Below are 12,671 nucleotides of genomic sequence, written 5' to 3' on the forward strand. Positions count from 1 at the left end.
CACTCAAAAGACCCACTGCCCAGATTAAAAAACTCCACATGCTGCCTTCGGTGACTAAGCTTTCCTGATGGGGCTTATGTCCCAGGCTCAGAAGCACACAGCCAGACTCACGCCACGTCCCAGACTCCACGCCCGGCTGGGAAGGCTGAGATCCCAAGACCCGTGGTGATAAATGTGAAGGTCCAGGGTCCCGGGGTCTCTGGGTGCCTCGCGGCTGGCTGTGAATCACCAAACATCATGCTTGTAAAACAATCTCGTATCAATGTCTGTTTTCTTCTCTTCTTCTACTATTTACAAGTCTACTGGCCCTATGAGTACAAATATTTAAAGCTATCTACACCTGGGTTACAAATAAATGAAGTTTTACTTAAAATATAAAATCAAGCCCTAACAAAACTGTACAGGCCCGAAAGCAAAGCGTATAGAAGGAAAGGAACCGTCCAAACATGTCCACTCACATCGCTCGATTCACGGTGGCTGAAATTCTAAATCTCATCCACTACCCTGCCTGGCTTGTCTCTGACCAGGAAGAAACACTAGCTAGATATTCATGCTACCAAGTTGGCACCAAGCCCCAAAGCTAGTGTGTGCTTCCTTTTCAACCATATAAGTTCCTACAAGGAATCTCAAGGTCAATCCACAGAGATGTGTGTCCAGGCGAGAAGGTGACATGGTCAAATTCTGGCTGAGATGGTGAAAACCAACAGAAGACCCTGAGAAATCGGGAGTGAAAATCCTACCGTCATGGCACCCAACGGCATGATCTGGATACCCAACAACTCCTTGGGGTCCTGCCTCTCAGCCAACTCGTTAAGATTTAGCCAATGATGGGGCGCCTGGGTGGCTCAGTCGGTTCAGCGTCCGACTTTCGCTCAGGTCATGATCTCGCGGTTCGTGGGTTCGAGCCCCGCGTCGGGCTCTGTGCTGACTGCCAGCTCCGAGCCTGGAGCCTGTTTCAGAGTCTGTGACTCCCTCTCTCTCTGCCCCTCCCCTGCTCACGCTGTCTCTCTCTCTCCCTCTCTCTCAAAACCAAATAAACATATCTAAACAAATAAACAAAATCGTCATTGGAGAGAGGTTTTCATTCAGTAGGGGAAGTGTTTATTTGGTTATTTAGAGATGTCTTGACTACTTTCACTGCTTTTCTTTGGATGGGATGGCGCGAGTGCATCAGAAATCCAAAAGGCAGGAATACATGCCTGAATTAATTTAAATACTGAATAATATTTCAATCAGTATGAGTAATTTTAATTGTGTAACATCAGTTATTTATTAGTTAATTTTTTTGAGAGACAGAGACAGAAACAGTGTGAGTAGAGATGGAACAGAGAGAAAGAGAGAGAGAGAGAGAGAGTCCCAAGCAGGCTCCACACTGTCAGCCCAGAGCCCAATGCAGGGCTCGAACCCACAAAACCACGAGATCATGACCTGAGCCGGAGTCAAGACTCAGATGCTTAGGGGCGCCTGGGGGGCTCAGTCGGTTAAGCGTTGACTTCAGCTCAGGTCATGACCTCGCAGTTCATGGGTTCGAGCCCCACGTCGGGCTCTGTGCTGACTGCCAGCTCGGAGCCTGGAGCCTGTTTCAGTCTGTGACTCCCTCTCTCTCTGACCCTCCCCTGTTCATGCTGTCTCTCTCTATCCTAGAAATAAATAAAAATATTAAAAAAAAAAAAAAGATTTAGCCAATGATGTGAAGAAGCGAACTTTTGCTCAACCACCATGAACAGTTCTCAACTGAGCCGAGATTTCAGGTTCCTGCTCGGGAGGAGCCCCTACGTTGGGGACACAGCGGTCCCAGGGTGGGAAGGAAGAGCCTAGGGCTGCCAACATGAGGAAAATTCTAGACCAGAGGATGACAGAGAGCCACTACGGGTTCTCTCTTCAAAATAAAGTAGGAAAGAAGACAGGGAGGAAGAGGATGCCAGACTTGGACTTGAGCTTCTGTTTGTCGTATTTCCTTCTTTTCCGTGAACGTTGGAAGGTTACTCAGTATCTGACTGAGCTGAGCCCTTCACATCAATGACGGAAGCAATGACCTATATTTTATGCATCCTCCCTTCTCTGGGGAAATTTCTGTTGGAAGAGGTGAACTCATTCCTTGGACGAGTCCAAGGAGGTTCTGAATAGACTAAGACCTTCAAGGGGTCTACACAAGGGGCTGATTTTGAGAATGGAAGAGACCGTCCACAATTATTTTCCCTTAAACAACCGCACCGAGAGGAGCATGGAAGCCATACCTGTACCATGGAGTGGGTTCCACCCAAGTGCATCCCGGCCAATGTGGTGGATGTTCACAGCCCCTGGATTCACCCAGAATTCCAATGGCCTACGGTGAGCATCCACCAGTAGGTCTGCCAATGGGTGTGAGTAGATTTCATTCCAATCAAACCACAGTAGATTGTTGGCACAGACATACCTCAATTTTTTACCAAGTCCATTTGACCTAAGGGCCCTCAACTCTGATGGGATTTGGACCACGGGAGGGAAATTCTACACAATATTTTTCATGTCTTTCTAGAGAAAATAAGCCTTCTTGCATGCTTTATCTTTCTTGGCATCTCAGTACCTTAGTCTTCACGGGACAGGGTGTTGCCCTTCCGGAGGATTTTTTTCAAACGGAACTTCTTTTTCTTGCTAGTCTTTTAAAACCTGTCTAGAGGGGCACCTGGGTGGCTCAGTCAGTTCGTCTGACTTCAGCTCAGGTCATAATGTCACAGTTTGTGGGTTCAAGACCCGCATCAGGCTCTGTGCTGACAGCTCGGAGCCTGGAGCTGCTTCCGATTCTGTGTCTCCCTCTCTCTCTGCCCCTCCCCTGCTCACGCTCTGCCTGTCTGTGTCTCAAAAACAAACGTTAAAAAAAAATTTCTTACATTTTTAAAAACTTAAGTTTTCCGCACGCCCGCCACAAAGTTAATGAAATGCATACCCGAAGTTACGAACACTGAACCCGTAGAAAAGTTCTTGAAGCTGGTGTTCATCACTCTAAATTTCAGCATGAAGGAAAGCATTTAAGAAATAAAATAACTGAAGCAGGACAAAAAAAAAGACGAACGCTGCTAAAGCCATCAACGCTTCCGCCAACCGTAAAATTAGCTAAAGGAGGAGGAGGTGGGCGGGGGTGGGAAGACCTTCTTGTCAAAGACCCAAGTGGCCCTCTCACTAAATGTGATTAACGAATGCCTTCACGGGCTGCTTGTAGAAATCACTTCCTTCAAAAGGCATAAAATCGGACCAAGATCATGAAAAGGTGAAGTACCGTTATACAAGAATAATGACCACCCTTTCCCCTTTTTGTGGGACAGATGAGTGACCCAAAGAGTTGCGTCACGGCTCACTCGTGAAGCAAGATGCTACCCTGCAAAGTCTTAATGTGCTTTCAAACTAAACACCCCGTCCCCTCCACCCCCACCATGAGGAAGGAATACTTTTTACTTACTTGACACTGAAATCCAAATGTCTGGGGAAGTCTATTTTGCCTGCAAGAATTTTTTGATAAATGCCAAATGGGTTGTCATCAAAAAACGGAGGAAACCTGTAAGAAAAATAAACATCTATTTTTAACGGAGAGCAAGAATGGAAAAAATCCATGCCTCCTAACGATTTCCGCTCAACACAGGCAGGACACAATTTGTTTCACGCTGGGGTCCTGCCTTGCACGTGGGGGACGCCAGGATCTGGGGAGACACTGAGCATGGCTGTTTCTTTTTTTTTTTTTTTTAATGTTTTATTTATTTCTAGGAGAGCGAGAGAGAGACAGCGGGAGCAGGGGAGGGTCAGAGAGAGAGGGAGGTACAGACTCTGAAGCAGGCTCCAGGCTCTGAGCTGGCAGTCAGCACAGAGCCCGACGCGGGGCTCGAACCCACGAACCGCGAGATCATGACCTAAGCGAACGTCGGACGCTCAACCGACTAAGCCACCCAGGCGCCCCTGAGCATGGCTGGTTGTAAGAGCAGAGGAATGGCCAGCCTGGAGGAGGAGGCAATGACCGTTAGAGCATGTGACTGACTGCAGTGGCTGCGTCTCTGGCATTAAAAATGTCACCCCATCATGGGGCGCCTGGATGGCTCAGTTGGTTATCGTCTGACTTTGGCTCAGGTCATGATCTCATGGTTCGTAACTTTGAGCCTGTTTCAGATTGTCTCCCCCCCTTTCTCTGCCCCTCCCTTGCTCACACTTTGTCTCTCTGTCTCTTCATACAAACGCCACCAGGTGGCACATAGTAGGTGTTCTGAATGGGCCAAACGGAAGGGGATGGATTATCCTTTCTCCTACTTTATTTTATTTCTATTTTTATTTTTTGGTTCAGGAGTCTACACCTTCACAACAGCCAGTATCTGAATCTCTATAGTAGAGAAATTCTGTAGGTCATACTTAGGGAACGGGGGGAGATCGAGGCTGATTCCTAACTTGTACCAAGATCTAGTAAACTACAGCCAGCAGCCCGTTTTTGTCAATAAAGTTTTATTGGCAACCCGGCTGGGCTCATTTACTTAAAGATCATTGTCTACAGCACAGTTATCAGAAGTAACATAGAAAGCAACAGATATATGTTCTCTAGGGGGCGCCTGCGTGGCTCAATCGGTTAAGCATCCGACTTCGGCTCAGGTCATGATCTCACAATTCATGGGTTCAAACCCGACGTCGGGCTCTGTGCGGACAGATCAGAGCCTGGAGCTGCTTCGGATTCTGTGTCTCCCTCTCTCTATGAAAAATAAATCATCAACATTAAAAAGAACTTTTTAAACTTATAAAAATAGAAAGCATCAGCTGTATCTTCTCTAATCTCTTGAAATAGAAAAAAAACTCTGAAATAAGGTAAATAAATATAGTTAAAACCTCAAAGAGCAAGAAGAATCCAAGAAAATCTAAAAGTTAATCAAAAAATATATGCCAGATACCTACCTTCATGCCCCAAGGCGCAAGTTGTACTTTGGATATTAGCTCTTAGTTCCCAAAGCTAAGTAAGACCCTCAACTCAAAAGTGTAACCACTAATTGGATTCTTTAGAAGTGGAACTTCTAATTAAGTGAAATGAGCGGTGGAAATAACTTATAAAACGGAGCTTTCAAAGGATGTCCTGATGGAAGATGGCAACTTTCAAAAGGCAAAAATAATTTTCCCGTTGAGTCCAAATTAACTTCTGACATTAAAAAAAAAGAAAAAAAAAACTGAGGGGCACATGGATGGCTCACTCAGTTAAGCGTCCGACTTCGGCTCAGGTCATGATCTAGCAGTTCGTGGGTTCGAGCCCCGCGTCGGGCTCTGTGCTGACAGCTAGGAGCCCGGAGCCTGCATTGGATTCCTTGTCTCCCTCTCTCTGTGCCCCTCCCCCACTCACGCTCTGTCTCTGTCAAAAATAAATATTAAAAAATAATTTAAAGGTCTTAAAAATTTTAAGAAGGAAAAAAGAAAACAAAACAGAGTATAGTTGGTGGAATGGTGGTCTCCAAAAAGACATAGCCACCTTCTTACTCTGACAACCTGTGAATATGAGATTATTTGGAGAAAGAATCTTTGAAAATGTGAGCAGGTGAAGGATCTGAGATGAGCTCATCCTGGACGAGGGGGGCCCTAAATCCAACGACAGGTGTCCTTGAAACCGACAGTAAAGGAGACAGACGCAGAGGAGAAGCCGCGTGAAGACGGAGGCAGAGACGGGTGGGGGGGGGACGCGGCCACGAGCCCGGGGACCCTGGGGCCCCAGGAGCTGGGAGAGGCGGGAAGGACCCTCCCCTGGGGCCTCAGGAGGGAGCACAGCCCTGCCCCCCCCGGATCTCAGCCTTCTGGTCTCCGGGAGTGAGAAATGATAAATTCCCATTACAAGCCGCCATGCTCTTAGCACTCTGTCTTGGCAGCTACTGATAGACAGAATAGGCCTCTGCGCGTGTGTTACAGGGAAATAGGAAACGGAAACAATAAAGAACAGAACAGAAAGTACAAAAAGGGAAACCGATGGGAAAGTCGAGGGAGAAGAGGTAGGTGAGCAGGGCAAGTGGAAGACACTGAGTACAGGCGAACGTGTAGCCGTAGGGGATGAAGGCGTAAAATAGCGTTTCCTGTTAAGTGACGTTTCAGGTCCTCAGGAGAACACTCTGACACGAGCAGAGGCTCCGGGTCGAGCCGGCAACGGCCGGATCTCAGAGCGGCTGGTTGTTAAAGTGTCATAACCACCACTGCTTTGACCGCTGCCGCTTCTAGAGTTATAGGCTAGCGCGTGCTGAGAACCCGCCCAGACCAGGCTCGGGGGAAGGTCTACGGACACGCAGATACTCGGCTGGTCCTCGCCATCCGACCACGCCTTCAAGTTAATAGCTCCTCAATCAACCATCCCTCACCCGCCAGATGCTCTGTCTAACCAGGTCTGGGGGAGCCTCAGTGCTTTCTTGGGTGAGGACACTGAGCCGTACGAGTTGGCCGGGGAAATGCGCACGGTTGGAAACGGCCCATTCAACACCAGGAGATAAGCGTGTCACTCACACCCGCCATTTACGGACGGCATGAAACTGAGTGTTCAGGACCACGTCACCGGGAAGGTATGTCAGCAGTCGTTTCACAAGCGGAAAAAAATCATAACCAACGAGCACTAGCAGATCTTGCCCGAAGGAAGGAGACGCAGAGAGGATGTGGATCTGAGCGCGAGCCTGCTCGATGCCCGTGGAACGCGCCCTCAGAAAGCCCTCAAGTTTCCATCTTTAATGCAACAGCATGTTTCTGGCTCTGAAACGAGCCCTGAAGGCTTGTTCTGTGGAACCGGGCATTGTAATGAACGTGTACTAATCTTCGGTCCCGGCGCCGTGTAGACGGAGCCTGCTGCTGGGCACAGAGGAAGGTCAAGAGTTTCCTCCCCCGACTCCCCGCCAAGTTCAGCGCTTTTTCCATCGTCTCTGACTGATGCGTTTTCCGTGTCCGTTCTCGCCACCCACACCTTCCAGCAGAACTGGCCGTCCAGAAACGGGCGCCATCACTCTGCTAACGTCGTGGCCCCATCGCCCTCTTAGAAAACCACAGGGGCGCTGGCCTTGGAAAGGGGATGCTTTGGACGTGGGTTCGAGGGAAGAGTTTTTCAAAAAGCAAAGAGTTTTTGCAGTGAAGACAGAAAGGGGAGGCGCGACCAGCTCACCGTTCTTTTTTTGACTTCTTCCTCAAAGACGCGGCACTTGCGTAGAACGCATAAAATGTGCGTCCTTCAGAAGAAAGGTCAAAGGCCATGAGCTGGGCTGTGCCGTGGCTGGGGTGGCCATGATGGGGTCCCAGGGAACCCAGGGGCTCCTCAAGACTCTTTGACAAGGTCTGAGATGGCCTTTTTTCCAACAGGAGATCTGCATGTGGATGCATTTTTTTTTTTCATACAACTCTGGTGACCTGGTTGGTGTGCGTGTGGGGGTTGGGGTGCGGGGGGAGGGAAATAGCTCCTGCCAGGGAAATACATCGTGGGCAAGACAGGGAGAAGCTGGAGGCGACAATGAGGAAATTCGGAACTGGTCCAGGGGCGCCCGGGGGGCTCAGTCGGTTGAGCGTCCGACTTCGGCTCAGGTCATGACCTCACGGTTCGTGGGTTCGAGCCCCGCGTCGGGCTCTGTGCTGACAGCTCCGACCCTGGAGCCTGTTTCGGATTCTGTGTCTCCCCCCTCTCTCTCTGGCCCTCTGCCATTTACTCTCTCTTTCTCTCTCAAGAAGAAATAAAAAATAAAAATACACTGTCAATGATATTCTATTTTAATAATGGAAACATTCTATTTTCTAATATCTTAATACAACATATTCTAATATTTGAATGGATTATGTCCTAATATTTTAACCATCCCAATAATTATTTTTAGATAATAATCCTAATATATTCAAATATGTCCTCGTATTATATTCTATTTTTTTTATTTTATTCTATTTAATTCTGATAATTTTCTTATGATCTAAAAATGTTCCAAAATTGTATTTGCTAATAATATTTCCCACCATTATATTCTCTATGTAGAATGTATGCTAACAGAATGTACCGAGTAATACAAAGGAAACGTTATTCATGACCCGCGTTTATTAAGCACTGGATGCCAAGGTTCGTTTACCGTTAAGCAATGCTGACCTCTAGTGGTCAATCACATCAAGGAAGATTCTGTGCTGCAGGTGGGCTGGGGGAATCTGATGGATTCGGGCGTAGAAACATTCACGACCACTGTATCTTCTTGACGGAAGAACCCTATGTGTGATTCATATTGACCTTCTGGTCTCCCTGGAACTTCACCGGCTGGGGGTCTATTAAGAAATTCGGTTCTGTGTGATTTGCTAGAGACGTCTGAGTGAAGAGTAATGGAAAATACAGAAGACCAGGTAGATGACAGACAGATGGATGATGGATAATTGATGGATGGATGGATGGATGGATAGATATGATGGATGGATAGATAGATATGATGGATAGATGATGGATGGATGGATGGATGGAGAGAGATAGGTATGATGGATGGATGGATGGATGGATGAATTGATGGATGGATGGATAAATCGATGGATCGATGGAGAGATACATAGATATGATGGATGGGTGGATAGATAGACAGACAGATGTACAGAAAGTATGGATGGACAGGTAGACAGAGAGATAGATAGGCAGACAGGCTGGCTGAATACATAGACAGACAGACAGGCAGAAAGACAGGTAGGTAGGCAGATAGAAGATAGACATAGCCAGGGGCGCCTGGGTGGCTTAGTCGGTTGGGCGTCCGACGTTCGCTTAGGTCATGATCTCGCGGTTCGTGGGTTCGAGCCCCGCGTCGGGCTCTGTGCTGACTGCCAGCTCAGAGCCTGGAGCCTGTTTCAGTCTGTGACTCCCTCTCTCTCTGACCCTCCCCTGCTCACGCTGTCTGTCTCTCTCTCTCCTAGAAATAAATAAAAAATATTTAAAAAAAAAAAAAAAGAAGATAGACATAGCTGGGTAGATGATGGATGGATGGATGAATGGATGGAGAGATAGATAGATATGATGGATGGATGGATGGATAGATAGATAGATAGATAGACAGACAGACAGATGTACAGAAAGTCTGGATAGACAGGTAGACAGACAAGCAGAAAGACAGGTAGGTAGGCAGATAGAAGATAGATATAGCTAGGTAGATGATGGATGGATGGATGAACGGATGGAGAGAGAGATAGATATGATGGATGGATGGATGGATGGATCAATGGATCTATGGAGAGATAGATAGATATGATAGATGGATAAATGGATAGATAGACAGACAGACAGACAGACAGACAGATGTACAGAAAGTCTGGATAGACAGGTAGACAGACAGGCAGAAAGACAGGTAGGTAGGCAGACAGAAGACAGACATAGATGGAGAGATGGATAGATAGATGGATTGACGGATGGACAGACAAAGAGAGAGGCAGGTAGATATAGACAAGTTGATTAAATACACAGACAAGGTAGACAAACAGAATGGACAAATAGATATACAGATGGATGTACAAGTAAAAACAGATGACAGACACGTGATTGATAACAGATCATAAATATCTGGACAGACAGTTGATAAATACAGAGATAACAGACACACAAATACAGGCTTTCACAGATTCCACCGTGGCCACACCCTCAGTGCAGAAATACGCCTGTTTCCATCATTTTTCTCAACCGAAGGGGAAGGTTTCCGGGCAGTAAGCTCAGGTCTTGCCCTCCAGGGAAATCAGGTGTGCAACGGGGCCGGGTTTTGGTTTCACTGGGAGTGACATCGCAGGTGTGCTAGCCTCCCCGGCAGGAAAGCAGCAAGCTAAACACAGAAGACGGAGCGCGGGGCCCACGCAGGCCAGGGCCCCCGGCCAGACCCGGGCACCCCACGTACCAGACGCCCACCGTCCGCACCACCAGAGAAGAGCTCTCCTCCCCGGGACCAGGAGGAAGCCCCGCGTCCCCCGTGTCTACACCTCTAAGCGTGGGAGGCTTGCCCTACGCTTCTGCAAGAGGAGCCTCCCACGCGCGTCACGCCCAAGCCAGACTCGGGTTTTCCTTCACGGCGATGCCCGGACAACACGTCCAGCAACTCTGGCCAAGTGGACGAGGAGACAGCGTGACCTTGCAAACCTCACGCGAGGCACGCACGGGCCCACTTCCTGCTTCCCGGCTCGGGCGCTCCTCCTTCCTAACGTCCTGAGCTCTGCGCGGATTGATTCACCTTCATCCCAAACGCACGCTAAGTACCCAGCTCCGCGCACTGCTCCAAAGGGGTCCGTGCGGAAGACTGAGTATTACATTCACGGGAGACGGGAATCCGCAGGACACGGCACAGAGGTCCCAACGGCTGGCGCTTCGGGTGTGGGTGTTTGGTCTTACGGGCGGGCAGTACCCGCGGGTCCCCAAGGCCACGCTGGCACTGACCGGGACCCAGCAGAAAGCACCCTTCTAGAAGCATGAAGGGGAGGCACCAAGCAGACACGCTCATTCTCCGCGGAAGCTGTACTCACCCCGAGTGCATCTCAAATATCAGGATCCCAAGCGCCCACCAGTCCACGGCTCTTCCGTGGCCCTTGCTCTGGATGACTTCAGGGGCCAGGTACTCGGGCGTGCCACACAGGGTCCACGTCCTGGGGACAGAAGAGAAGACGCACAGGAAAGTTAGCCGTGCCCGGCGAAGGCACGCATCTCCAGAGGACTCAATGTGACAGTGTCTTCGCCGTCACAGCGATGGACACACGCGCTGGACGGAGATGCGGACATTGTCCAACACGACTTGCCCATTTACCCCCCGACAGAAGCGAAAATACACCCTCCGTGTGACCGCCATCCACTACTGCTGTCGCTTCACCCTTATGACTCCAAACGCAAAAAAGCCACATTCCCGGTTTTCCTAGGAAAGCGTACAGAAAACAGGTTGGAGAATTCATTCATCTCCTCCCGTCCTGGGCTCCCGTCCTGAAGAGCCCCGTGTCCGTTCCAGCAAACACCTACTTCCTCCTCGGGGAAGAAATGCCAACTCAGTGCTGAGTGTCGCTCTTTCCACCTGCTCCCGAAAAGATCTGACGTGTGTTCATGATTCTGTGGGTTCGAGGTCGTGTTACTCTCACCGGTGGCTTCCACACATCGTGACGTTAAGGGACCCTGGGATATTTGGGGTTTAAATGNCCAGCAAACATACTTCCTCCTCGGGGAAGAAATGCCAACTCAGTGCTGAGTGTCGCTCTTTCCACCTGCTCCCGAAAAGATCTGACGTGTGTTCATGATTCTGTGGGTTCGAGGTCGTGTTACTCTCACCGGTGGCTTCCCCACATCGTGACGTTAAGGGACCCTGGGATATTTGGGGTTTAAATGNGAGCAACAGTCGGTTAAGCTTCCAACTCCAGCTCAGGTCATGATCTCTCGGTTTGTCGGTTCCAGCCCCGCGTCGGGCTCTGTGCTGACAGCTCGGAGCCTGGAGCTGCTTTGGATTCTGAGTCTCCCTCTCTCTCTGACCCTCCCCTGCTCATGATCTGTCTCTCTCTCAAAAATAAACATTAAAAACTGAACAAAAAAACAAAGCAAAAAAAACGAGCGACAATGTTTAGTTAAAATTGAGAGACGAAGGCGTCGTGAGATGGGATGCACAATGCGATGACTGCTTCGTAAGGCTGTTTCACATCTCAGATTTGCTGAGCGGAGCGATCTCACAGGTCGTCACCACCTAACGAAGACGGTTACCGGACGAGGCGATCGGATGTGTCCGGAAATAACCGTGAGTGTGGCGATCACGTCACAGTGTGTATTAAACGACACTACATGCCTTTCCAAAAACCATACTGTACGATGTAAATACGTACGATTTTTATCTGTCCATCTCACCTCATTAAACGGGGGGGACGGAGTTGAAGACATGGACACGCACAGAGGGAACACAGCAGGGGACACACAATGGCTTCTGCGCCCCAGGAACCGCGTCAGGACCCTGTCCTGTGGCCAGAAGCCAGGACGGGGGCTCAGAACAGACCCTAGTCTGGGGAGCCTTTGTGCGACTTGCGCCCCGTGAACACCTTGATTCCAGAGCTCTGGGCTTCCAGAACCTCGGGAGAATGTCGCCCGAGGCCCCCGGTCGTGGTGCTGTTAGGGTGGCCGCGGGGAAGCCACGCACGCCCAAAACCTTAACACCGGAAAGCGATCACCTCGTGATCCAGCCGTTAGNAAGACGCACAGGAAAGTTAGCCGTGCCCGGCGAAGGCACGCATCTCCAGAGGACTCAATGTGACAGTGTCTTCGCCGTCACAGCGATGGACACACGCGCTGGACGGAGATGCGGACATTGTCCAACACGACTTGCCCATTTACCCCCCGACAGAAGCGAAAATACACCCTCCGTGTGACCGCCATCCACTACTGCTGTCGCTTCACCCTTATGACTCCAAACGCAAAAAAGCCACATTCCCGGTTTTCCTAGGAAAGCGTACAGAAAACAGGTTGGAGAATTCATTCATCTCCTCCCGTCCTGGGCTCCCGTCCTGAAGAGCCCCGTGTCCGTTCCAGCAAACACCTACTTCCTCCTCGGGGAAGAAATGCCAACTCAGTGCTGAGTGTCGCTCTTTCCACCTGCTCCCGAAAAGATCTGACGTGTGTTCATGATTCTGTGGGTTCGAGGTCGTGTTACTCTCACCGGTGGCTTCCACACATCGTGACGTTAAGGGACCCTGGGATATTTGGGGTTTAAATG

At 49.4% G+C, this 12,671-nt stretch overlaps 1 protein-coding gene across 1 annotated transcript in view; it reads right to left on the reverse strand.

Annotated features, from left to right (window-relative positions):
- Positions 1-12,671, reverse strand: part of PRKX (protein kinase cAMP-dependent X-linked catalytic subunit) — a 71,986-nt gene that overhangs the window by 10,632 nt on the left and 48,683 nt on the right. Inside the window, exons 8-9 of the mRNA XM_077754737.1 lie at positions 10,462-10,581; positions 3,437-3,532 (exon numbers count right to left, since the gene is read on the reverse strand). Coding sequence (XP_077610863.1) covers positions 3,437-3,532; positions 10,462-10,581 — 216 coding nt within the window. The remainder of the gene's footprint in view (positions 1-3,436; positions 3,533-10,461; positions 10,582-12,671) is intronic.

This window comes from Crocuta crocuta, unplaced genomic scaffold (assembly GCF_008692635.1).
Source record: "Crocuta crocuta isolate KB4526 unplaced genomic scaffold, BGI_CrCroc_1.0 scaffold221, whole genome shotgun sequence".
Lineage (NCBI taxonomy): Eukaryota > Metazoa > Chordata > Mammalia > Carnivora > Hyaenidae > Crocuta > Crocuta crocuta.